This window comes from Otolemur garnettii, unplaced genomic scaffold (assembly GCF_000181295.1).
Source record: "Otolemur garnettii isolate 467f Iridium unplaced genomic scaffold, OtoGar3 scaffold00043, whole genome shotgun sequence".
NCBI lineage: Eukaryota > Metazoa > Chordata > Mammalia > Primates > Galagidae > Otolemur > Otolemur garnettii.
Genome location: NW_003852438.1, coordinates 6,800,291 through 6,827,453, shown reverse-complemented (window position 1 = coordinate 6,827,453; position 27,163 = coordinate 6,800,291). Strand labels below are relative to the sequence as shown.

General features: G+C 50.6%; 1 protein-coding gene across 1 annotated transcript; it reads left to right on the top strand.

The window, feature by feature from the left end:
- The first annotated feature begins 14,837 nt into the window (after window positions 1-14,837).
- Window positions 14,838-27,112, top strand: KRT77 (keratin 77). The gene is made up of 9 exons (XM_003790414.1): window positions 14,838-15,413; window positions 20,354-20,568; window positions 21,758-21,818; window positions 22,310-22,405; window positions 23,424-23,588; window positions 25,590-25,715; window positions 25,828-26,048; window positions 26,443-26,477; window positions 26,856-27,112. Exons 1-9 carry the CDS (start codon window positions 14,838-14,840, stop codon window positions 27,110-27,112), a joined length of 1,752 nt encoding a protein of 583 aa, XP_003790462.1.
- Window positions 27,113-27,163: the final 51 nt, after the last annotated feature.

Genomic DNA, 27,163 nt, shown 5'->3' with positions numbered 1-27,163 from the left:
GATAGTGCCCCAAGGGCATGATGAAGACACTGGGATCCTTGAAGATCCTGCGGGTAAAGGACCAGAACAGTGGGCAGCCTACTGTACGTACAGAAGATTTTGTAAGAAAATTCTGCAGGGACTCTGAAGGGGGTGGGCTTCTCCAGCTTGCTGCCATCCTCCAGTTCACTGAAACAATGACTCCAGTTAGCTCACACCTGGCTGACAGAGATAAACTCCTAACTGTCCTCCCTGCCTCCAGGCAGCTCTGACTGGCCCTCCTCATTCCACTTTTACTGGCAACTGGCGAGCAATTAGCAAATGCATGTATTAGAGCTCCTTCCTCACTCCCACTGTTAAGACTAGTCATGTGGTTGTTATAAGCCTAGGTGTTCTGCCTTATTAAAGCTGGGGTTACTCACAGTCAGGGCCGAAGAGTGCAAGTTTGAATGCCCATAAATTTATTTCATGCGTATTTTGCCCTGAGAGATTGGTAATTAGATAAAGGCCCTGCCATTCTAATAACGCATGCCACTCACTGCCCTTAGCCTCGCCTTATCCGGGGAAAGTTCACAAGCAGCCCTGCTCCAGGTTAGCTACCATCTCCCAGGATAAACACCTTTCTCTGTGCACTTGTGCACAGGCCCTTGGCTCAGCTGCTCCCCGAGCATGGTCTCTCCTTTCCTGCGGGTATGAGGATGCATTTAACGAGCACTCAGAGGCTGAGAATGACTTCATGGTTCTGAAGATGGGCAGGGCAGGGAAGCTGTGCAGGGGGGAGACGGAGCCAGGAAGGGGGGAATGGTGGCACCTTCTTGTGGGTGTGAGGCTGGATAGCACTTTCTCCAGAACTGGCTTTCCAAGCGTTGTTCTGTTGCTGATGGCCAAAACCAAGAATAGTGCTTGAATACTGAACCTCTACTCTGAGGGTTTTCTTTCTGGACCTGAAATACCTCCCAAGTGTGTTTGGCTTACCAGTTGCAAAACGGCTTTGAGCCCTTCATTACACCAGTTCACTGTCAAGCTATTGTTAACTACCATTATAATCATCCAAGCCATAGCAAGTAATAATAACACAACTTCTCTAATACTGAGCTCAGCTGTCAAATCTCTCCACTGCAATGTAATGTCTGGTGTAAGTGATTTTTGCTCCCCTAACCACGTAAACATGCTGGCAAGATTATCAAGTATGTGTAGCATTGACTTGAAGAAGACCGATTCTCTGCTTGCTGTTTTCAAAATATAGATCCTTGCTACATAACCACAGTGGACCTGGAAATTAAAATGGAAAGTCTGACCAGTGAGATCAACTTCCTGAGAGTTCTTTATAAAGCTCTGAGGACCTTTATCTTTCCCTGCAGGGTGGGAGTCACACCTGGGGTGTCAAATCTTGCTTGATTCTGGGATTTGGCTTCCTTTGTGAAATCCGCAGGCAAACACTTGCAAAATCTTTCCCATCTTTATCCATATTTTTCCAATGTTTCTCCTATTTTACCCCCACGTGGCTCACCTTCTTTCTCTTTTCTCCTTCCCAAGGCTCAGGGTGCCTAGCACCTGCAATTCACACCATTAGAACCCCCACACATGCAGCATCCCAAGGGGAACCTGTGAAGAGGGGTCAAGAGGAGAGCACAGGTAACCCCTCATTGCCTGCTTGATAGATTCCTGCTGCCAGCTTTCCTCAGGTCACGCCTTGTTACCTTCCTTTCTCTTCACTGACATTTAGCTTCCTCAATCTCATCACTGGTTTTATAGTTGATGTTAGGTTCAGGCATCCTGGAAAGATAGTGATAACTGTCCGATGGCGTGCCTCTGTGTGCTTGTGGGAGTATAACCAGGTCCTGCTGGAATCCAGCAATGTGTCTGTAGTCCTGTCCATGGACAATACCTGGCATTTGGACCCAGACAGCATCGTTACTGAAGTCAAGATGCAATATGAGGAGATCACTCAGGAGAGCAAGGCTCAGGCTCAGGCTCTGTACCAGAACAAGGTAAACAAGAATTGCTGTCTTGACCTGGACCCCAAGAGCCTTTCTTGGGGTCTCTGTCTCTCTCCCTCCTGGCACCGTCTTTCTGGCTTTCCTCTGTCACCCATTCTTCAGATAGGGATTGGCAGCACTGGGCCTTTGACAGGCAGGATGTGGCTGAACATCCCATTCTCTTTGCACCTGTGGTCAACTACACTTCTAGCAGCAAGAATATTAGTACTGGGTGTAGCAGAAGCAGAAGCAGTAGTGGCTGGGGCCACAGAGGCCCGGGGGACTACTGGGGAGGTGTGCGGTCCAGAAGCACAAGCATCTCCATGGATTAGAGCCCTGGACTCAGCAGTGCATCCTTGCCCTCCTCTGCCAGGATCACACAGGCCACCGCCAGCAGTGGCCCGTGCTCCTGCATCAGATACTGAGCCTGAGCCCTGACAAATAGTGGCAGCAACTCGCCCTTCCCCTCACCACACATTGGTGATCGGTCCCTTCTCATTAGGGCTAGTGACATCATGATCTCATCCCCTTGGGGGTTCTAACCCAAGCTGAGAAGGGATTCAGAAAGACGCTGTCAAGTTAAGGGATTGGCCCTCGGCCCACCACCTGCCCTGGTGGGCCTTTCTGTTTCCTTAGAGAGAAGTTCTGCTTTGCTTCCACACAGCTCTTTTCCTTTTTTCTCCATTAAACTACAATATGTTATTCTGCATTTTGGTTCTACGTTTTGTAGAACAATGGAGACCCATGGTGCTTACTAAATCAGAGGGTGACAGAAAGTTTGCAGAAAGTTATGTTAGCAGCTCTTTGTGGAGTGACTGAGAGATGAGAAGAGAATGGGGGCACTGAGGGGCACTGAGGTTTGCAGTTAAGAAACCTGGGTCAGGCTCTGCAACCTGCCTGATTGCCATGATACACTTTGCTCTTTCTCAGTCCTCCCCAGGGTGGACCACATTTTGAGGTGGGCACATTTTTCTCACAGGCCTCAGTGGTCCTTGCCAAGAGCTCCAAATTGTTCGGTGACAGCCAGTTGTAACTGCAGTGCCTAGTCTGGGTCACTGGATCTTTCTCACCTCTCCCCCTGGGGGTCTTTGGGCAGGAAAAGCGTGGTTACAAGCTGCCCATGTACCCTCCTTCCTTACGCTTTAAGGGCAGCTGCCCTCTCCCCAGCAAGATTTTGTCTACAATACTCCACATCCCTGTCCCTGCCCCCACATCCTGAGATCTCAAGGTTATGGAAAACCAATAAATATAGCAAAGGTTTATTTAGTAGTGACTACCTGCTCAGAAATTGTTCTGAGAATTTCACATATAACTCATCCACTATTCACAACTATCTTGTGAGGTAGGTATGATTATCCTCATTTTACAGATGTGGAAAAGGAGATACACAGAGGTAAAGATTACCTCGTGCCTCGGCTCAGTTTGGAAGTGGTAGAGCCGGGATTTGAACATGGGTAGTTGGGCCCCAGAGTCCTTGCTTGAAACTTCTATACTATGCTAATAACATGTGTAATTTTGTACTTCTTCATGATAGCAGGTAGTGTGTGTGTATTGTGGGGGGAGTGGGTTGGTGTTTCTGGTCTTTGATGGCAGAGGCTTTCTTTCTTTCTTTCTTTTTTTTGGCAGTTTTTTTTGGCCAGGGCCAGGTTTGAACCTGCCACCTCTGGTATATGGGGCCGGCCCCACTCCTTTGAGCCACAGGCGCTGCCGGGCAGAGGTTTTCTTTATTCAGAAATGGGCCTAGTTCCCTTCCAGGAAGCGGTGCTCTGTCCGTGGTGCTGAAACCCGGTCCAAGTGCCTAGTGGACTGACTCCTTCACTTCAGGGGGCAGACACTACCATGACTCCCTCCAAGCTCAACTTCCCCTAGGCCCTGCTTCAGTTCTGATTGTTTGCATCTGGACTTCCGAAATTCCTGTCTAAGATCAACTAAACACTTTGCCCAAAAAACATTTAGCCCAACTCCGAATAGTCCCAGATTTTGTTCATTTTGCTATATCCCCCATAAAATGAAGACGAAATAAATTTGTCTCTCTCTCAGAGTCTTTATGAATAATGGAACTTATGTATATTGGCATGTTTTTCTTTCAGCCTCTTCTGCTGGAGAGTATTTGTCATTGGTGATCAGAGTATCAGAATATTTACTTTCTACTTTAACACGAATTGTTATTTCTAAATTAACTCTCTTACTGGGATGAGAGGGATATATAAATAAATAAAATTAAAAATCTAGTGTTCTGTTCATTGAGACTAGGTTCACACTGAGCAACTATAGGTGCCCACCACAACATCTGGCTATTTTTTCTATTTTTAGTAGACATGGGGTTCTACTCCTGCTTAGGCTGTTCTCAAACTCCTAAGCTTAAGTAATCCCCCTGCCTTGGCTTCCCAGAGTGCTAGGATTACACACGTGAGCCACCATCCCCAGCTGGACTCTCTGTTATTGTCCCCCTCAGCCATTCATGAAAAATGTGGAATCCTCCTCCTTCAATAAAGTTGCTTATACTATAGGAATTAACCCACCAGAATTAAAGAAAACTGGAGCTTTAAAAAAAACACAGGTGCCTAGAACACACTCGCTAAGACTCTGACTCAGGCCAGAAGTGAGTATTGAGGTTCAGATTATTTAAAGCTGCCCAGTGGTCCTGATGTGTAGTAAGCACTGAGGGCCAGTCCCAACCCCACAGCAGAGCTCAGGCAGATCATTGCATCCAGTGTCAGGCTACATGTTCAGTTCCTTCCCCATCATCTCCCTTCCTCCCCTTTCAGGTACCCTCTTCTGAAAATATGTGAGAAACCTTACCAACATTCCTCTACCACATCTGAAATTTCCCCTCTCTACTAGGGGTGACTTTCTTGTATAGACCACACTCTGGGTCCACTCCTATTCATCCCTCAATGCCCCACTCAGAACTACCTCCTCTGTGATGCTTTCTTTAGCTTGTCTTCCTCCCATGCCCATAGTGCTTTGTTTGATCGCCTCCTCCTTTGTTTACTCCTTAGGGCACATTGTGCTCAGTACCTCCTTAAACAAAACCATGGGCTCTTCCAGGCCTTGGACTACAGGTGAAAAGTATATATGTCTTTGCCTCTGCCGTTTCTGAGAGTGAACATGTACAAGTCTTGCCCGGCACAATTCAGGAGAGACTGAGGCAGAACTCCATATGGCTTGGCACCAAGGAGGTAAAATTCCTGTGCCCAGACCAGGGGGCTGGGGCATGCAGGCACGTTGCGGCATGTCACCCGGATCTCTAAATTGTGGTTTTGCAAGGTTAAGATGCTGCCTCCAGATGGCTTGAGGCTGAGAACAATCACCCCCCCCCCGCAGCAGTTTTCATAGCTATCAAAAAGTGGGCTAGGCAGTTAACAGTCTGCTTCCTCATGGTTACTATTTTGAGTTTAATAGATAACTTAGAAGAATGTGTCTCACTAAAAAGTTAGTCTGTTTTTTACAATATGTTAGTGAGGTAATGGTATGAATATTCATTAACAACATGTTCATCCAGCAGCGGCTATATAAGCTGGGAAGAAATAAAGCTCTTTGCTACCTGCCATCAGAGCAGTAGTCTCCTCCATGTCATACAATTCCAATGCAAAATCTACACCTGTGCCACTGGCCACTCATAAGAAACTTTCACACAACATTGGACTCTGTTTAGCCCTTGCTGTGTTCTATTGGGAAGCCTGGTGACTAATACAACCAGGAGCTGGACAAATCATTGCTGAGCGATTGAATTAATGTTAGGAGAGATGGCTGAATGGATATTGGTCAATGTTGTATCTCTTGGAGGGGAGGAAGTCCTAGGGGAAAGGAAGGCTGAAACTCCTGCCTGTGTTCTCCCAACAGAGTGCAGGAGCAGCCTCAGGCCTGACTTTTGATCCCTGCTCTAATTTTAATTTCTCTTGGTAGGGACAACAGGGACAGCTTCAACCTACTGACTGCATCTGTCTTCAAATCTAGTTCACGCTTATTGCTTTTGTCATTTTGTTTTGGGGTCACAGGTTGCATGAAAGTATTTTGTCTGTGAGTCACAAGAAGGTGTGTGTCTCTGTGAGGTGTGTTTGCCCATTTGTCTGTCAGGTCAGATAAGTGAAAGGCTTTAACAAGTTGGAGACACTCCACAAATGTCAGATACTATTAAGTACTGGCACCTATCTTCGTGGGGCTGTGGCTTTTGTCAAGGAACTGCCAACTCCCAGAGTTGTATAAAGCTGGCTGGGTGCAGGAGGGGGTGTATGTGCCAGATGTGGGACCTGCCCTCTGTGAGTGTCCATGCTGGTTGAGGGGAAGTAAAACGTCTTTGTTTAACTTAAGGGCATAACAGGGACCATGGGCATCCCACGAGCTGGACGCAAAGCGTTTAAGGGATCATGGTGGGCAGGGCTTTTTGCCATTCTCGAATGATGGCTCAGTTTGGGATGGAAGGAAAAAGGGGACAGGGCTTTAAGTCAGAGGACTGTTCATAGTCCACAGGACAGCAGGAGAGCCAACCAGAGGAGGCCAGCCCAGTGCCAGCCTGGCAAGGGTGCACAGGAAGTGGAGGCTGGTGAGAGGATGGAGGGGGCGCTTTATTGGGCCACACGGGAGGCTGGGGAGGAAGCAAACGTCACCGGCTGGGAACTGTTCAGGGCCACACAGGTTCTCTCTTGACCCATAAGCTTGTAAAATCAGGCTCTTGATGCTCCCTGGGGAAGGAGCGAGATGGTTCAGCACAAACCACCCCCAAAGCAAAGTGCGCCCCTTAGGACTAGGCTTAGAAAGTGCGTGTCCCGTGTGTGTGTGTGTGTGTGTGTGTGTGTGTTTTCTCCCAGTACTAACTGCCATTTCCCAAACATGGTCATGGTGAAATCTAAGTGAATTGTTCAGAGTTGGGGTGTCCTGTAAGCTGAGCTCTGGGCGGGAAGACACTGTGGACTGCATGGTGCTAGCACAGGCAGCCTTCCCCAGAGCCCCAGGCCGCGAGCCTCCCACTTCAGAGTGTGGGTTCCCAGGTGAGACAGGACTGAATTGGAGCCTCGCCCCTGCTGCTAATTGGCTGTGAGGCATCAGGCAAGCTATCTAACTCCTGAGCCTCACTTTCCCCCACCTGTAATAAAGGGGTTACAAAGCTTTGTCTGTGGGGCTGTCGTGAGCATCGAATGGGAGGAGGTCAGTGTTTCTTATGGAGCTGCCACCTGGCCAGTGTGCCCTGACTGGTCTTCTTGCTACTGCCACCATCCCTCGGTTAACCCTGAACTTCTGCTTTTAGTTTGTAAGGTGCTTTCTGTATGTCCCCATCCCCCTGTCCCCTGACCCTCCTGACCCCACAGTCTTAGCAGCAGAGACTCAGCATCAGTTCCATCTAAGGCAAACGGTGGCCTGGGGCATCTGAAGCCTGGACCTCGGGCCTCTGGCCTCTGTCCAGGGGCTTCCTTTCCATGGTGCTACTCTGCTGGGCTCCCAGGGCGGGTGGGTCTGGGCAGGTGGAAGAGTCCTCTTCACTCTAGGGGCCCTCTGTCAGGGCTGGGCCAAGTCCAGAGCTTCAGCTTCCTGGCCTAAGAACTCCTTTCTGGGAGTCAGGTGCCATGAGGCTAGCCCTCCTCCGTGAGACTCAGCCCCTATCAACAACCCCCCCCAACCCGTCCTGCTGGTGTCCTCTGCCGGCTTTGTGCCACATGTCCTCAGGCCCTGCCCTTAGCCCTGAGCGCTGCATCCGAGTGCTGTTTCCTGAGGATCTGGGGCTGCCATTGTTCCTCTGCCTCCTGACTGCCCCATTGAGGGTATAGCTTCCCCAGAGCAGAGGAGCCATGGTCACGTGCCAGCCTGGGAGCCATGGTCCTGGCCATGGAGAGGAGCCCTGTGCTCTCGCCTCCAGGAAAGGCTCACCTGGGCTAATTCTGGGGTGGCAACTCCCTGGTGGTAACAGAGGAGAGCAGCTGGGCATTACAGTCTGTGGGGACGGGCAGTGAGTGGGACTGGCCACTGCCAATGAAGGGGTTTGGGATGCACCTCACTAGAGTCCCCAAACTTCCACCCAATCTCTTTGGGGTTTGTTGTTGAAAATGCAGACTGACTTCACAGCATGTTCAGGTGGACCAGGTCACTGGTAGCTGTCAGGGATGGAAATCAGCTAATTGTTCTGTAGTGTTCCCCATTGATAACAAGGAGCTGAGAAGTGACAAGAGGGAACAAGAGGACTGTGGGGGGCATTTCCCCACTTGCTGCCAGGGTCTCTTTTGATGAAGGCATAGGCCACAGTTGGAGCCCAAAGAATCATTTGGATTTTGGAGTCAGGATCAGCCCGCATGTAAGCAGGAGAGCAGTTTTACAAGTTAATCCTTCTTCTCCGTCCCCAGGCCTGACTCCTTCATCAGGGAGTCAGCGCAGGAAGTAGCTTGGCCTGGTGCTCAGCCCAGGAGTTTCCAAGTATCTTTAAACAGCAGAGATTTCTCTTTGAGAGATCCACATGGAGGTGTTAGGACAGTGATGACGATGACATGGGACATAGCCTACTGGTGTCCCTTTCCCCCTCCTAGGCGGCTTCTTCCTCCCTTGTTTGCTCTGGCACTCTGATGCGGGAGGAGAGTGTCTGGGGTGAGGGAAGGCAAGGCCTGGAACTTCTGTTCTTTCCCAGAAGGCTGTGCTCATTGGTCTGTGTCTGTCACATCTCCCATCTGTTGATTTGAGGTCAAGAAGCCCCCGTTTCAGAGAGATGAAAGGCCCCCATCTCTTCATGAGGGCCACAACCCTCCTCTCCTGCCTGGGTGGGGGCTTCAGTGTGGACCCTTGCTCACGTCTGAAACCCTCATCATTCAGAGGAGGCAGCTGAGGCCTGGCGGGGGGATGGCTGGCTGGCAGAGTTGGGTGGGGCTGGGGGCTGGTCTCCGTCTCTGCCCAGACAACCCTATTCCTCTGCTGGGACCTCATTGTTTCTTTTGGAATTCCATCTAAGTCTAACCTGCAGCCTTATTTTCCTTTGGGTCCACACCTGCCTAGCTGCTTCCTTTGCTTGAGAGACAGGAGAGAGTTCCAGCTTTATAAATAAATGGTTGTATAAATAGCTATGGCTTCTCGCATGCGGGGTGGAAGAGTCTTAACACGCCTGGAACAACATTATCTCTGGACCTCTGCCATGGGAATTTGCAAGGTACCCTTGAGACAGCTCCCAGACAATGTACAGGCCTGAGAGCACCTCTTAGGTTTGCTGAGAAGGAAAGAGATGGCCTGACCCTTAGTTTCCAGGTAGGCCCTGAGATTCTAGCCAAAGGGATATCAAAGGTGGGGACCTGGCTGGTTTGGGGTCAGAGGAAGAATGTGAGGCTTAGTTGTTACCCCAAACACCTGCCTTACCCCAGAATCGGGAGAGGGACTGCCAGGGCTGTTTCCATGTTCCCAGCACACATTGCTTCTGTGTTCAGGGCTGCTGGAGATGGAGGTGGAGGTCCCGTGTCTTCACCTCTCCCAGGCTGCAGGGAAATGGAGACAGCTGAGGATTTCTCTTGGGACTCTCTGCTCCTTTTTGGACCAAGAGGAGGGTGCCATGCTCTGGTTCTGGCTGTATTACCCACTCTGTACCTTTGGCCAAGGCCCTCTCTTGTACCTATTTCCTCCTCGGAAAATGAAGGGCTGCTCCCTCCCTCTTGTGTCTGCTGTGACACTCTGATGCGGGAGGAGAGTGTCTGGGGTGAGGGAAGGCAAGGCCCCGAACTTCTGTTCTGCCCCAGAAGGCTGTGCTTTCTGGTCTGTGTCTGTCACATTTCCTGTCTGCTAATTCCAGGTCAAAAGCCCCCATTTCAGGGAGATCATAGGCCCCCATCTCTTCCTGAGGGCTGCAAACCTCCACTCCTGCCTTGGTTGGGTCTGGTGGGTGAGAGTCTCTCTCCCTCCCTTTCTCTGTCCCTACATCCCTGCCACACCTCTGTGATAGCAACCTCCAGACCCTGGGAGATGCAGGTGAGGTGGGGATAGATCTGTGGGAGCTGCCCCAGCCGGTCGCACCCGCACCTGCTCAGATCCCCGTTTCCCACCTCTGCCCAAGACTGTGATCCTGGGGGTTACAGTTCCTCCCTACCTCACCCTCTTGGCAGCCCTGAGTTTCAGTAGCTGGGAGACAGGGTGGACGAGCTGGAGCCTTCAGCTGCCTTCTCACTTTCCTTTTAAGGAGAGCACTTGCTGGGGGCAGGAGGGGAGAGATGGCGAGAGGAGGAGCGGGCACGTCTCTCTCCACCCACCCCTTTCCCTCTGCAGTACATGTGGGTTCCTGAGTGAGGGGCCTGGGTCCAAGTCTCCATCCTGCTACTTTCACTTGTGTATGAAATGATGGATGGACAAGTTTCTTTATCTCTCCAAGTCTTGTTTTCCCCATCTGTGAAGTGAGGATAGCAATCAGAAGGCCTTCCTTGTGATGTTGGTGTTTAGATTTAATGAGACCTCCCGTGTTGTAGACTCAGCACAGCGCGTGGTGCACTGAAAACACTCTGTAAGAGGTCAGCTGTCACAGCCATGATGGTTATTATGATGTTGTCCTTGGACTGAATGGAATCTCAAGAGGCCATTTCAAGTGTCCTTCTGTTTTCTCTAGGCCAGTGGTCCTTATACATGTCTGTGCATTAAAACCACCTAGGACCTTTTAAAAATCCCAAAGTCCAGATCATCTTGCTAGACCAACTAACCCCCAGTCCCTAAGGACATACACAAGTGAAAGTAGTAGAATGAAGCTCTGGCCCCAGGCATTCTCATCGGGACCCTACATGTATTGCCGAGGAAATGGGCAGGCAGAGAGAGATGGTGGGTGGAGAGAGATGTGGGTCCAGGTGCTAGAGGGTTTTTAAGCTTTTCAGGTGATTCCAAAGTGTAGTACATTTAGAAACCACTGCTATAGGCTATCCAGCCAGTAAGAAGTATCCTTCAGGGACAGAAATTGTCCTCCTAGGACAATTTTCCTCATGCCTATAATCCTGGCACTCTGGGAGGCCGAGGTGGGTGGATTTCTTGAGGTCAGGAGTTTGAGATCATCCTGAGCAAGAATAAGACCTCATCTCTACTAAAAACAGGAAAATTAGCTGGATGTTGTGTTGGGTACCTGTAGTCCTAGCTACTCAGGAGGCTGAGGCAGAAGGATCACTTGAACCCAGGAGTTTGAGGTTGTGTGACCTAGGCTGATGCCATGGCACTCTAACCTGGTTGACAGAGTCAGACTCTGTCTCAAAAAAAAAAAAAAAAAAATATATATATATATATATATAGATAGATAGATAGATAGATAGATTTGAGGTTAAATATCTCTTTGGGGACAAGCAAAATCTCTCATGCCTCACTTCAAGTCATTTTTTCTTGTTTCAAGAAAGTAGAGACTAGTTATCACCCTGCACAGTTAGAAGTGTTTGCTGAGAATCCCTCCTCCTGACCCAAGCCCTTCCAGGGAGTGACAGCAGCCCCCCCAGGGGCCACCCAGCTGGTAGGAGATGGAACTGGGGTGGGGACATTGGAAGCTAGCAGCTGAGCACAGCCAGAGATGGGAGGCTTTCTAAACTCTGCTGCCTGGGACTAGCTCTTTTACTTTACTATAATTTAATACTTTCCCATATTCACCATGAGGGTCAATATGAATCCAAGTGAGTGTTGGACAAATGCCACTGGTCTGGCTGGTGCCCTCTGTGAGCCAGCCAAGCTCCATCCCCACCGTCTCCAGACAGGCGCTTCTCTGCAACTGCCCCTCCCGTGTCCAGGCTCCTCACCATGCCCACTTCCCCCTCTAGGCCTTGGCACAAGCCGTCCTCCGGTCCTTCCCCAGCACCCCCACCCCTGTGTGCCCCGCCTGCCAGCACACAGTGCAGGCCTCCCTCAAGGTCAGCTAGAGCCTGGCCCTTGCTTCTGTGAAGCCATCTACAGTTGCTTTTCTTTCTACAAATTCTCACAGGACTCATGGGTCTCAATGCTGTAACCATAGCCACAAAACAACACTTTTGACAACACAATCATTTTAAAACTTTATCATCTCCAAGAGCTGCGCTTCATGCTTTGGGCACCAGATGAGCAGGGTTCAGAGAGCTCAGTAATTAGTTCAGTTGTAAAACCAGTAAATGGTGGAGAGGGGCTTCAGCTCCAGGCTGCTTAATTCTGGGGCCCACCTCTTGGTTTTCCAGGATACCAAGAGTCAGTTATTGCATTAACTCAGTTGGGCAGGCTTTCATTACCAGCTCCCTGCCCAGCAGCTTCAGAGGTACCTTCGGGGAGGGAAGGGGCTCCTGGTCCATAAAGTTTTGTCCCAACATCAAGGAGCCTCCAATTCACTCAATTGGCAGTAGAGACAGATGTGAAGGGGTTAATTGTGTGCATTCAGCAGGTCAGAGAGAGGTGGGTCGCAGGAAGGGGCTGGAGGGAGGAGACATTTGCCTGACTCCTGGTCGCTTATGAAGATTTCTTCCTATGTCACCTCAGCTACTCATTGCAGTCACCCTGCAAAGCTGGCGTGATTATTCTTATTTAAGAGCCTAGAAAACTGAGGCTCTAGGTGTTAAGTGTCCAAGCCCTGGGGCTTGGAAGGGGCAGAGCTGGGAGCCAAGGCTGGGTCCCAGGGTGCCCAGCCTAGGAGTCTCTTCACCACTCCACTGCCTTCCTGACCAGGGCCACCTTATCCCTCCTTTGTGACACTGAACACCTGTTTCCTCTTTGGGGACACTACCTCTTCCTCTGGCTTTGTTCTCTCTGCCTCTGCCTGACTCAGAATCCTTGTCTTCAGGCAAATTTATCACACAGCCAGCCCATCCCCTGGCTACACTTCCCTCTCCTTCCTCTGCCTCCACTGGTCTCCTTCCCACTCTGGGTCTGGTGGCTGAGTCTTGGATCCCCTCTCCTACCAAGAGCTCTCCTGGGGTGTTAGGGAAAGGAGGAGGGCTGTGTAGGACATAGATGCCCAGTACTAGGATTGCCAACAGTTTGGACTTGCACAGGATTCTTCTGGCTTCCTGCCAGGATCTGTGAGCAGCTTTTGTGCTTGTTTAGTGAGAACAGTGCTCTGTGCCTTTGATTAATGCCTTATGGCATTGAATCCTTAAGAAACAGACACTAGGATTCCTTAAGTATCCAATGCTCTAGGGTAGGCGGTTTGCCTAAGATCACACAGCCAGTAGGCAGTAGGGCTGGGACCTGAAACCAGCTTGACTGCCTATAAACTTCAGGCTCTTCCTTTCCTCATGGTGTCCTAGATGACCCAGTAAACAGTTCCCAAGCACAGAGAGCAGAGGTTGGTGATAAGAAGGGTGGAAGCTGCTCTCAGGGCCTCTTCCAGCCGGTCCTATGACGCCTCTTCCTCACTGTTGTGCCCAGCACATCTCTTGTTCCTTCTTACACCACCCATCCTCTCTCACCTCTGCTGGGATTTCTGCCCCAACTTTTGCAAAAATATTTATTGCATGAATACGAAGGAAAAGGACATTTAAAATACAGAGCCCTCTCAACCCCTAATAAAGCAATTCACTTTCTATGTTACTTTTAAGCCAGCTTTACCTGCATTCTGATTTTTGTAAGTTCACAGCACAGAATGCATTATGTATTCTGCCCTCCCTTTAATATGGTATCACAGGGCTTTCTAGCTCTGCTAGAGAGTCTCCATGATGGTGGTTTTAAGTAATTCTACTCAGTGGGCAAGACATCAATCACTTAGTCATTTTTCTGAGGCCGGACTTTTTTTTTTTCCAGTTTAAAAACAATTACTATTACCTTTTGAGTGAAGGTCACAGTTATTTGAGTCTGGGGGGCAAACACATGCCTTTGCTGGCTGACAGTGGTGCTCACGGACTGAGCCCTTCCCGGGCGTGCGTCCGGGACGCGCGTCTCAGGGCATGGGCACAGACCCGTGCTGGCCCGTGGGGCTTTGTTAGTGGTTCATGGTAAAAACAGACTTCGAGAATAACCCTTTAGGAACGTGTTATTGTTAGTAACGGAACAATTTTATGTCTGTCGAATCTAAAATTAAAATTAAGGGTTGTATTTTGTGTATTTTTGTTTTTTTAAAAATCACCTTTAAAGGGCAATTCATTTTATTCTATCTTAAGAAAGTATTGTCTATAACACATTGGAAATGATAAAACAGAAAAAGTGATGTTGGGGCTCGTTTGTCTCCCAGCCAGAAGAGGTATTAGGTACCGAGAGATGCTCAGCCATTCTACAACCACAGCCCCTTACTGAGGAAGGACCTTACTGTTCTGCGTTTGAGGACTCCGAGGCTTACCCAGCAGCATACACTCTGAGTGGCCGCCAGTAGAGTCCCCGAGTTCCACTCATACTCAGTAACCACAACACGAGGTTTCACGTAATAAAATTTGGGGTGTGCAGGGAGGTGGTAACAGTAGGGAGCAGATGCTGGGTGTGGGAGGTCAGAACAAAACTTTGGCCCCATAGGACAATGCTGTGATGGTAGGTGTCTCCGCCCTTGTCCTAGCTGTCGTCCTGAAGTCACTGGACACCTCCTAGCTTTGTCCCAGATCTCGCTGGCACACCCTCAAAACAAACAACTCAGTGGTATTTCTTAGGAAGATGTCAACTAATGATTTAGGGGGAAACTGAATAGGAGTTCCCAGCAACCAGATTCTAAGAGATTACTGCACTCTGATCTCTAGATGGCAAGAGATGAATGATACACGATCAAGTTGGGGGAGTTCGTAATGTAATTTTTGCAACTCACAGGTATGAGGTTTTGAATAAATGTTGCTTGCAGGCAAACTAAACATGAATACTCCCCTCCCAGGGATCTGAAGGTGCCCAGCCCAGAAACATGTAATATATACAGGGACAGAGCCAGATCTCTCCCAGAGGAGTCAGAGCTGCTTCCCTCCCTGTCTCTGCCTCCTCCTGGATTAGCCTTTTCTTTTGTCTGCTTTTCTGGATGCTCTAGCAACCATGAGCCGCCAATTCAGCTCTCAGTCTGCCTTTAGCTCGAGGAGCAGGCGAGTTTGTAGAATCAGCTCCTCTGCAGGCTCTGGTGGTGGGAGTAGGGGTGTGGGGTCTGTGTGTCAGGCCCGAGGGAAGTGTGGTGGTGGTGGATATGGGATCCACGAGAGGGGGTTTGGCTCCAGGAGCCTCTATAATCTGGGTGGCAGTAAGAGCATCTCCATTAGCCTAGTGGGGAGGGGTGCCAGCGGTTTCCGTCAGAGTAGGGGAATAGGAGGAAGTTTTGGAGGGGGTAGAGGCTTTGGGGGTGTCAGCTTTAGGAGTGGTGGCTTTGGGGGCGGTGGCTTTGGAGGTGGTGCCAATGGAGGAGGTGGTTTGGGGGGTGCTGGATTTGGGGCTAGCAATTTTGGGCTCGGGGGTTTTGGTCCTCCTTGTCCTCTGGGAGGTATCCAAAAGGTAACCATTAACCAGAGCCTCCTGGAGCCACTTAACCTGGAAGTGGACCCTGAAATTCAGAGGGTCAAGACCCAGGAGCGAGAGCAGATCATGGTTCTCAACAACAAGTTTGCCTCCTTCATTGACAAGGTGAGTACCTCAGGGGCAGGTAGAGTCTTTGTCACTGCCCAAATGACCGAAAGGGCCCTTGTACTCTGCCACCTCCCACTATATTGTGCTGTTTCAGTTCGGTGGGGACAATCATTTCCAGAGGTCCCACTTTCTCATTCACCATTATTTACTTTCCATCCACCCGTGCACCCCTGCACCCATGCACTCATCCCTCCCATCTCTACTCACCCATTCATCCAACCACACACACACCCCTCCACTTCCACATATCCATCCACCCATCTTGTCCACTCATCTAGCCCACAAATATTTACTCATCATCTACTATATGCCAGACACTGTGTCAGGTACTACAATGGTAACTAGGACGTAGGTCCTGCTGTCGAGGGGCCTGCAGTTATGGGGCAGAGAATTACATCAGTGTATGAGAAGTGTGTTAATAGGCGTAGTACTCTCTGGGCTGTGGTGGCTCAAAGGAGGGTATCATGAGCCCCACATGGTGGGTTTTGTGGGGACTTCTCTGCAGACTCCAGGTCTGACTTGAGTTGTGAAGGTAGAACAGTCAAACAGGTTCTCAGGGCTGAGAATATTGTGAGACAGAAGGAGCAGGAGGCATGGATGTGTGACACCTTTAGGGAATTTCAAATGGTTAAAATTTCCAGAGAAAAATGACATAACAGAGGGCAGAGGCACAGAGGAACAGGCTGGGCCAGCCGTGGCAGGACCAGGGTGAAGGCCCTGCTGGGTGGGTCTCTCTAGGGGCTACAGGGACTGGTGCACAGGGCAGGCTGCTACCTGAGTTCCTCCTTTTGGCTCATCCAGGGCCAAGAATGGGCCGGATGGAGATGTGGAAGCCTCTCTCCCCAGTTCCAGGTGTAAGGGTGATTAAACTCTAGATTAGGTCTAAATTACCAGGCAGCGGCCAGTGGAATAGCCACAGTGACCTTCCCTAGCATTTCTTTTGTCCCGTGGTAGAGGCACAGTGGTCACAGGGAGATCCCAAGAAGCACTTTGCCTTTAGGGACATGGTAGGAAGCTCCCTGGAGCATGCAGGTCCCTAATACTGGGTGACTTTCCCTCAGTCCTCATGGGGGATTCAACGTTGGAGCCAGAGCCCAACCTGTGGTCTGGCTTCAGGGTAATCATGGCCAGGTGCCCGCTGGGCTGCAGGGCTGGCTCCTGGTCTGGGCACAAGCTGCAGACAGGGCAGTGTGTGAGCGGGACAAAGAAGGTAAGAGCGTGGAGGCCCAGGGAGCTCAAGAGAGCAGAGTGCTTCTCGCTGCTCTGACCACCCTGGATGAGCAATTGGCTGGATATCATCACAGCTCAGCAGTGGGAGGGTTTTACTGGGGTAAGGATTCACCACTGGGAGGCCAAGGCTGGGCCAAGGCAGGAGCAGGGAGAAGAGAGGACTGGCTGTCAGTGAAGTACCCACAGGCTGCTGGCAACTGACCTCAGGAGATGCTCATCTGATTAGGTTCCTGCTTTTTGAAGGCACAGGGCAGTGAACAGAGCTCAAGAGTCCTTGGTTTCCTATCCTCCTAAGGGCATGACCTGAGCTGACCACAAGGACAGGCTCCTTAGCCAGGTGGACTCTGCCTGGCTGGGAGGAGAGGCTTCTGGTTTCCAGACTGGTCTTCCTGCTCTCACCCTTAACCCCAGACAGCCTATTCTCAACACCACAGCGGAGCCACCCTTTCAGAGTATGTCACATCACTCCTATATTTGCATCCTCCAGAGGCTTCTTGTTTCATTTGGAATAAAAGCCAAAATCTCAGAGGGCTCTATATGGCAGTATTTTTCAACCTCCCTTTTTTTTTATAATCTCATGGCACACTTGACCCTATAGGTAAACTTCCGTGGCATACTTAAATTATGTTTATATTAAAAAAAAGAGTAAAAAACAGAAAATATTTTCTGTACTTTACTTTTGAAAATAATTTAATTAACGATCTTTAAAAATGTTCACCTAAGATACTCCCATGGCACACCAGTATGCCGCGGCACACTAGTTGAAAATCGCTGCTCTAGGATCTGGCCCTCCAGCTCAGAGCTGCTGCTAATCCCCAGCTCGCCTCTGCAGGACCTAGGTGCACCCGCCCTCACTGAGTGCAACAGCCTGCAGACTGCAGGGCCAGTGAGCAGAGAGAGGCTGGAAAACTGGCCCGCAGGGTGCTAGCAGTAACCGTTTGCAGTCCCCTGGGGCCCCTCCGCTTCTGCTCCTGTTCTCCTTGCTCACCAGCAGTTCTGGTATTCTTACCAGACTCCAGCACCCCGGGCCTGGTCCCCTAGTGGCCTTTGCACGTGCCATTTCCTCTGCTTCGAACTCTTCCCCCCGGCAGAGGCCCAGCTTCTACCCTCTCTTCGGATCTCTCCTAAGATGCCACCAATTCAGTGAGGCCTTCTCTGGCCTTATCTGAAGCAGCACCGGCCAGTCCAGCATTCCCATGCCCTGCCCCCTTGGCCGGTCACCACGAGGTGGACCCAGGCACATTTGACATGATCATTATTTTTTTCATAGTGTCTCTCTGAATAGGACTCCCAGGTAGCAGAAGTTTTGTCTCTCTTGTTTATCCCCAGCACCCAGAATAGCATCTGGCAGGAGATCATTTTCTCAGTAACTATGAGCTGAACATCAGATTGGGCAAGCCCTTTGGCCTCAGTCTTGGACCCTAGAAGAGTGAAGATGGAAACAAAAGCTGTTTTAGGACCAATGACAAGAGAACAGAACCTCAGGATGGAAAGGAGGGCCCAGCTTCTCCCACTGAGACACTGACCTGGCCTGGCTTGGCCCAGCTGGTCTTCGACCCTCTATGCCCAGGGTAGTGAGTGGCCTGGACAGCCCACACTAGCAGGCAATTCTAAGTCCCCTGTGTTCATGAGTCTGTGACATTTATCCTCTCCTCTGTTCTGGGCATTGTGTGTCCCTGGGGCCCTTGTGTCCTCTGGAGAACAAAGTAGATGTGAGCTTGCCTTTATGGGGGGTCACAGCCCAGCTTGGGAGGAACATGACTCAAACCCTACCAATGACTGCAAATCTTGACAGACACTATAATGGTGAAGCATGAGGGGTCACAAAGGGGACACACCAGTGCGATGCCCCTTGAGTTAGGATCTAAAGGGTGAGGAGGACGTTGGCCAGGCAAAGGGTTAGGGAGCCCTGGGGTGCTGGGACCATCGAGAGGTCATTGTGTGGGAGGGAGGGGGTACCAAGGCACAGAGTGGGTAAGGTTAGCTCAGTACAATGGCCAAACTCTCTGTGCTAGCTGAGCTTCCTCTTAATTTTGCGGGTGGGACACAGTCCAGGAGAGTTTTGGGGAACCTGGGAGAAAGCACAATGGCTCTCAGTGACAGTTCTAGTGGTTAAGTCACTCCCTGAAGCCAGCCTCTGCCTTTGGCATTTGGTGTCCGGATGAGAGTCACGGTGTCTTTTACTGAGCTCCTGAGACACATGGGTGGGGTACTCAGGCCAATACCAGAGTACCCAGAGTTGTTTAACTGCTCCCACATTATTTTAAGTGGAGACTCCCCATGGAACCACAAAATTCTTTTTTGTCCCCACAACGTCACTGTCACTGAGTACAGGGCCATGAATTGATTTTCTCACTGTCTGGGAGTGCCACCCCTATACAGTGGCAGGAATTTCTCACAGGGTTGTTAGAGGCTGTGCTGACAAGCCTATGGGAGCTGGCTGCTTCACCTCTTCTCTTGCTGTGATAAGACAAACAGGAGCCAAGTTCCAGCCTAGGGTCAGAGCCAACAGGGAGTTCACGGGCTGGCCCTCCAGTGGGCATTCTCTAGGGCTGGGGGACTCTGGGCACTCTCTCCAGTGCCATGTGGTAGGAAGTGTCTTCAGCTTCAGTTCTAACCACATAAAGCAGTGGGTCTGCCCCTTTACATAGCTCTTGGAGGAGGAGGCCGGCTTTTGGATGGGCACTGTGTGTGTGCACGCACAGCACAGAGGCAGCACCATTGTCCCTTTCAGGACTGTTAAACAGAGGTTCCATTATACACAACTGACAGAGGAAGGATGAAAATTGTTCATTACCATGTGAAGGACAATCTGTGCACTCTGGATTTGACCTTTGTGTGCAGTTTCTGGGGAAGAGATAGTGAAAATGCAGGGAGATGCTCACCCTTCATTTCTTGGATGAATAAAGGAAAGAGCAACCTGGGTATTTCCCAAACACTGACAACCAAGGTCCTTACCTTGAAGCCTTCAGGATGCATTACACATTTTAAAAACACGAGAATGTTTACTTTTGCATTTCTGTGTTATAGAAACACCCAGCTACTTGGGAGGCTGAGGCAAGAGGATTGCTTGAACCTGGGAGTTTGACATTGCTGTGAACTATGATGATGCCATGGCACTCTACCAGGGTGACAGAGACTCTGTCTCAAAAAAAAAAAGGCATTTAAATGAGGCTACTGAGCAATAATATACTGGCAGGCAGCAGAGTGGTAGTGGCTGCAGGGTAGGGGAACCAGGCAAGTTTGCTGAGGAACTGGTTTGCCACTCTAAGCCAGATTGTTCCTGCCTTCTCTTACTCCCCCTTTTCTCTATCACTCAACTTATTTCACCCACACAGGGAGAGGAGGCGCGGGTTTGTTAGTGTTGCAGATGCTCACCATTTCCTCATGTTGGAGTGGATAAGCTGGGTGTGGGGTGAGAGCCCTACGGTGTAAGTGGCTGTTGCCAAAGAGGAGATTTACCTTCAAAAGCAGAGTGAGCTCAGTGTCAATTTTATGCAAGTTGACCTTGCATCCCTCGGTCAACTGTCAGAAGCCACATTGTGTTCTGTGCATCCTGGTCCCAGAGAGAGGGAAGCTCTCTGACCCTTGGAGGGCCCATCTGATTCCCTGAGGTCTGAGTGTGCCATGCGGCAGCTGATCCCCTACTCATGGGGAAGCTGCTCTGACCCATGGCCAGGGATGGACCCGTGGTGTTCCGCTCTTAGGTGAGGTTCCTGGAGCAGCAGAACCAGGTGCTGCAAACGAAATGGGAGCTGCTGCAGCAGGTGGACACCTCCACTCAGTCCAGCAACCTGGAGCCCCTCCTGCAGAACTATATCAGCCAGCTGCAGAGGCAGGTGGATTTTCTCAATAAGGAGCAAATGCGCCAGAACACAGAGGTCAGGAGCATGCAGGATCTCGTGGAGGACTACAAGAACAGGTGAGGCTCCAGGAGGGCAGAGTGGGGAGAAGCATGGCAGGGAACTGGTTCACGGGCTGAGACATTCTGCTTCAGTGTTCATGCGTGAAGTGTGGGACCATGCGGGCTCTGTACTGCACAACTGCAGGGGGTGCCATTTTGAATGTGGCAGCCTTGCTGGGATGGTATTGGCAGCCAGCTGTCAGTTGTATTACATGAGGAGGGGCAGGATAGTGTCACGGATGTTAGAGCCAAAGCCTCATCCCCAGTGTGGGGCTCTACCACTTACTAGCTGCCTACAAATTCATCTTTTGAAATCTTTAGTTTTCACATTAGTAGAGTGAGAATAGCAAATACCTTCCCTTTGGATTGTTGTGACAGGTAGATTCCTGGTTCTTAAACTTCAGCACTCATCACCTTGCTGAAATCAGGTTGCTGGGCCCCACCCCGGAGTTTCTGATTTGGCAGATGTGGGATGGGGCGAGAGTGTCTGTAGTTCTAACATGTTTCCAGTGGGACTGATGTTGGTGGACTGGGGACCATGCAGTTTCAATGCTGAATAAGTTCTCAGTTCTGTGCCAGAGCACTGGATGCTCAATGAACACCAACTACTGATTCCGCTGGTGGCAGGGTGACAGGAGTTGCCAAGCTGCAGAGTTGCTGCTCCTGAGTGGCGCAGGCCACCAGGCGGCCTCTCCCTCCTTCCTCCTCCCCACAAGGGGTGCGGGGTGCCTCTGTCAATGTCACCTTGATGTGCTTGCTGTCGGAGGGCTGAGTATGTGTGAGTCAACAAGGGAAAATGAAATTCACACAGGAGGTGCTGGGGGCAGAACTGTAGGTAAAATTTTTTTCTTTAAAATAATTTAGCAAAAGTGGTAATTATTTTACATTCTCAATTGAAAAAATGATTGAGTATGACACACATACAAAGGTGAAACATTGAAAAAGGATGCATGTGGGGGGGCGTTCTGTGTGGTTGAGCTTTCCTTGATGGGCTGTTGCCTCTGCTACTGGCCTGAAGGACGGGAGCCAACTCTGGCTCTCCCCTGCAGCATTCCCATCACCAGGAGCACACGGCACTGTGAGCAGGGCTCTCCAAGGGCAGGGCAGTGAAGGTGTGGGCTAGGCCCAGCTTTCTGCTGTGAGGAGGAACCTCAGGCAGCCAAGGTCAGCCCCTGCACCTGTTCATGTTTCTCACCTCCCCCCACAGGTATGAGGATGAAATCAACAAGAGAACAAATGGTGAAAACGACTTTGTTGTTCTGAAGAAGGTGAGGCAAAGAGCGGTCCCTGGGGGCTGTGGGCCTGGAAGGTTGAGTGAAGGGGGCATCTGTGGGATGCTCTGTGACAGGGCATGGTGGCCTCTGGGGCCGGCTTGCTGGGTGTGTTGTCCAAATGCAGGGCCCTTATGCTGAAGGGTGTGTCTGACACTGATGCTGATGTGACTCCGGAATCCCTGCGTTCTCATCTCTCCAGGGGCCAGGAAGTGAAATTAAATTAATTGACAGCATTTTGAGCATCAGTTACATGTGGCCTTGGGACCTGGGGAAGGACCTGGGGTGTTGTGTGTGACTGACTGGTTGGTGTCACACCTCCCTTTGGCCAGGAAAGCCAGGGCTTGCTCCCTTATTTGAGGGAGGTGATGACATTTCCAGGCAAGGAAATAAACCCAGAGAAGCTTTGCCATTTGCTGGGGCTGCCCAGCAAGCTGGCAGCAGGCTGTGCCTGGATGCTGAGGGCAACTGTCTCTGCTTGCTACCAGGACGTGGATGCTGCTTACATGAACAAAGTGGACCTGCAGTCCAAGGTGGACGTTCTGGCCGGGGAGGTTGACTTCCTGAAATACTTTTTTGAGACAGTGAGTTCAGTCCTGATGTGACACCCTTTTCTTTTCTCACATCTCATGAGGAATGTGGGCTGCAAGAGGGGGAGGCCTGGAACCCAGCGTTACCCTCTAGGTTATGTCCCTAGCTCCCCCACTCTATGGGCCTGAGTCAGCCATCTTCTAATAGCCCTAGTCCTCAGAATTCCCTGGGTGGGGGCAGTGGAGATGGGAGGCGGGGAACCTCTCAAGGTAGGGAAGGTGAGGTCACCACAGCTGTGTGGGTCTCGTTCTGTGTGGGGAACAAGGACACACCAAGACATGTAGGGGCAAAACCACCAGAAGTCTTCATCAGTTCTGGGGAGCTGACACAGCTAGTAGAGAACTCTGCAGGAGACAGTGTGGAGTCCTAAAGGAATTGCAGACAGACAGCCATGGTGAGGCCAGCACACTCCTCCACCTGTCTGTCTGTGGCTTGTGTCTAACTTGGGGTACCTGCTCTTGGCCAGATGCAGTTAGAAAGTTTACTTATGGTATGGACATCTCCATTCTACAGATGGGAAAATTGAGGCTCTGAGAGAGTAAAAAATAATGGCTCCCAAGAGAGTAAATGATCGTCTGGGTTACCCAGCTAGTAGGTGAACAGCCAGGACTTGAAAGTGAGTCTGAGTGGCTTCACAACTGGAGCCATTTCTCTTGCTTCTGATGGCTAATGAGATCCCAAGAAGCAAGGATGCCTGTCAGGGGCCTAGTTTGAGATGGTGACCACTCCAGGCAAGGCAGGTGGAGGAGAGGCATGGTGGGAGGTGGTGTCTACAGGGGTCCTAGTTCAGATGCTTCCTCTTCCTGGAGGCTGGGCCTGGGTCCCTGCTATCTTTAGTGAGGCAGTTGAGACTCTGCCCATGACCTCTCACTGCACAACCATTCAAATAGTTTTCTCCAAGATTCCCACCTGGCCCAGACTGGCACCCCCAGAGAGCCTTGAGGAAACAGTAGGGGAAACTGAGGTCTCAATGGGAGTGGGAGGAGTCAGCTTGTACTCCATGACTTACAGGAGCTGTCCCAGATACAGACCCACATCAGTGACACCAATGTCATCCTGTCCATGGACAATAACCGCTTTCTGGATCTGGACAGCATCATCGACGCTGTGCGGATTCAGTACGAGCTGATCGCGCAGAAGAGCAAGGACGAGGCAGAGGCGCTGTACCAGACCAAGGTGGGCTCTGCCCCTAGACTTGGTGCCCAGGAAAACAAACGATTCTTCTCAGGACTGGATTGTCTCTTCTTTCTTTCTTTTTTTTTAAATTTCAGATTCTTGTGAGGGTACAATGTTTGCATTTGTTAGGAAGAGTGCCTGTTGTAGTTGTGTCCTGCACCCAGGAGGTGTGCCATGTACACTTACACTGTGCCCATTAAGTGGGAGCACACCAATCCCCTCCCCCTCCCCTCTTCTCTTTCCTCTCTTCCTGTCTCCCTTCCCCCAACTTGACTGGAACTGAATTTTCCTCCCGTGTAGGTGTGTATTAGGTCGTCTACTGGCTTCCTATTAGTATCAAGTACATTGACTACTTGCTTTTCCATCTTTTTTTTTTTTTTTTTAAGAAAACTGTGGTTCTCAACCTTTCTAATGCTGTGATGTATTTTCATTGTTGCAAAGGGGTTGCGACCCACAGGTTGAGAACCACTGTTTTAGGCAGAGTCTCATTCTTTTGTCCTGGGTAGAGTGCCATGGTGTCATCATAGCTCACAGCAACCTCAAACTCTTGGGCTTAAGAAATCCTCCTGCCCCAGCCTCCTGAGTAGCTGGGACCACAGGCATGTGCCACCATGCATGGTTACTTTTTCTATTTTTAGTAGAGATGGGATCCCACTCTTGCTCAGACTGGCCTCAAACTCCTGAGCTTAAGTGATCCTCCTGCCTCAACCTCCCAGAGTGCTAGGCTTACAGGCATGAGCCATCATGCCCTATCTGTCTCTTTTATTTCTAAAGTAAAACGTACTTGTTATAAAAATTCTAGAAATTCCCCATAAGGATTACCCATATCTCACTATGACTATTAGTATTTAGTATTTTGTCTATCAGTTCTTTGTGGCTAACCTATATATGGCTGGCACTGCACCAACTGCCTTATATATTTTATTTCATTCAATCCTTCCAACAACCAATATGGTAGGAATTTCATTACCACCATTTTATAGACAGCAGAGTGTGAGATTACCTAATTTCCCTAAGGTTGTGTAGCTGGTAAATGGCAGGGCCAGAACTTAATTAAACTCAGGTGTCTGTCTACAAACCCATGCTTCTAACCACTACAATGTTTTTATTCTTTTGTTCCATAATGGTATCTGTTAAAATATGGTATCTTGCATATCATTTATGAATGCCTTTCTGTGACATTGAATATTCCTCCTAATTTTTAACAGCATGGTGTTCCACTGTACTATTATTCCCTCCCCTATTAGATAAGTATCTTTGTAGCTAAGTCTTTGGGTACATCTTTGGTTACCTCTTTACCATAAATTGACCTGGAGCTTTTTGGATGGTGAAGACTCTGGTTGAAGGTACCAAAGCTGACAGCTCAGTCACTAAATTCTGAATAACTGGCACTTGGTAATCTTCTTTGTAGATTACCTGTGGCCAACTCCTATCCCCACTGACCTCTGCCCCACCGTCCTGCAGACAGGTGTTCTGGGAGGGTAAATAGACTTCCAAATGAGACTGGGGAGGGAGGTGTCAACAGTGAAAACATCACGATACAGAGGCTCCCCCCCCCTTCAGAACCATGTCCTATGGGTAGAGTTCTGGCTGATGGGGCAATACAGACACAGAAACAGAGAGGAAAATGAGGACATGAGATCTGATGGTTAGGGAAACCATGGGAAAGGGTAGGGAGAAATATGGTGGGGTAGAAATATGGTGTGGGTGAGGACCAGTGTGAAGGCTTAGGAGGTAGAAAGGTCATGCCGGAGCTGGAGGGTGAGCCTGTCCAGAGGCTGCGGAGAACGAGGGAGGCTTAATATGGGATGTGTGTGTGTGTGTGTACCTGCAGCTTGGGTGAGGGAGGTTTGGTATAGTTGGGAGTGTGTATGTGGGGAGACCACAGTGTTGGGTGGGGCTGACTCTGGGGAACTCTCAGGGCAGCCCAGCCCTGCCCCTTCCTGCACAGGCTTGCGGTGGGCAGCAGGTGCTGACCATGATGCTGCCTTTGGCTGTTAGTACCAGGAACTCCAGGTCATGGCAGGGAGACATGGAGACGACCTGAAGAACAGCAAGATGGAGATTACTGAGCTCAACCACACCATCCAGAGGCTACAGGCAGAGATCAGCAACATGAAGAAGCAGGTGGGAAGGGAGCTCAGAGAGGGCTGACCAGGCACCTGCCTCCTGCCACGTCCTGCCAGGTCAGACTCCTGAAACTCAACCCCCAAATGGTCTCCAATTCTTTCTGGGGCAGAATGACCAGATGTACTCGGCCATTTCGGATGCAGAGGAGAGAGGAGAGCAGGCCCTCCAGGACGCACGGCAGAAGCTGCAGGACATGGACGAGGCCCTGCAGCAGGCCAAGGAGGAGCTTGCCCGGCTGCTGCGTGACTACCAGGCGATCCTGGGAGCCAAGCTGTCCCTGGACGTGGAGATCGCTATGTACCGGCAGCTGCTGGAGGGCGAGGAGAGCAGGTGGGCGGGCAGGACACAGCTGGGAGCAGTGGGACTGTGTGGAGAGAAGCCGATACCAGTTTTTCTGGGAGGATTGGTAGACCAGGGTGAGCAGAAACAGTCAAGTGAGGAGCAGAGGATGTGTGCACTGGTGGAGCAGGGGGAAGCCACCGTTACCATTTTCCTGCCTCCAAGTAGAATGTCCTTAAGCCCTAACCCAAACCACTGTGGCCAAGTGTCACTTGACTCACTGGCTCCCTGCCCTCTGCCCATGCACACACTTTCCCCTAAGATTTGGGGACAGCTCTCCCTTCACACAGACAACTCGGCTCCTGACATCTTCAGGTCCCTGGGTCACTGCCTTTTGTCCTTCAGCTTCTGTGGGTCTGGCTGACAGTGTGGTTTGGTTTTACAGGATGTCAGGAGAGCTGCAGAACCACGTGAGCATCTGTAAGTAGCAGAGGCCAGGGACAGGGGCTGGTTAGTGCTGGGCAGAGAGGGGTTAGGGTGCTTGCAGGATGACCAGCGGGGAGCTGAAAGCCTGCATCGTAGATTCCTAGCAGCAAAGCCCGGGAGAACTCACTGAAATAAACTGTCTGCTTACATTGATTTGTATGGTGCTTAATAATCAGCAATGGCTAGAACTCTTTAGCGTGTACATTCAATAGACAATGACAATGTGTTGCTTAAAGGAGCCCTGTCATCTCTGGAATGTATCAGTTTGCAAGCCAGAAGCTACCCATGATCAAGGATGCAGGAGGTGGGTGAGGCAGGTGGGTGCTGCCGGCCAGTCCTCTGACCCCATCCGCGCTGCCCTCTCCCCGACAGCGGTGCAGAACAGTCAGGTGACCGTCAGCGGCGCGGGAGGCGGCGGCCGAGGCTCCAGAGGTTACAGCAGAGGCGGCGGCGGAGCTTACGGAGGAGGCGGGTCCCGTGGCGGCAGCGGAAGCGGTTACGAGGGAGGCGGCGGCCGGAGCTCTGGAGCAAGCGGCGGCGAGCAAGGCGGCCGCAGAAGCGGCGCGTCGTCTCGCCTGCAGATCTTCAGGACGTCCACCAACAGCTCGTACAAGCACATCCTGGAGTAGAGGCGGCGCCTGCGCCCCAGCCCTCTCCTGCGCGCTTCCCTGCCCGCCCTT

Bases quoted from the DNA above. Each gene is read 5' to 3' on its own strand.
- KRT77 (XM_003790414.1), top strand. From the start codon at position 14,838: ATGAGCCGCCAATTCAGCTCTCAGTCTGCCTTTAGCTCGAGGAGCAGG. The intron at 20,569-21,757 runs GTGAGGCTCCAG...CTCCCCCCACAG, and splicing joins GTGGAGGACTACAAGAACAG to GTATGAGGATGAAATCAACA. The intron at 21,819-22,309 runs GTGAGGCAAAGA...GCTTGCTACCAG, and splicing joins ACTTTGTTGTTCTGAAGAAG to GACGTGGATGCTGCTTACAT.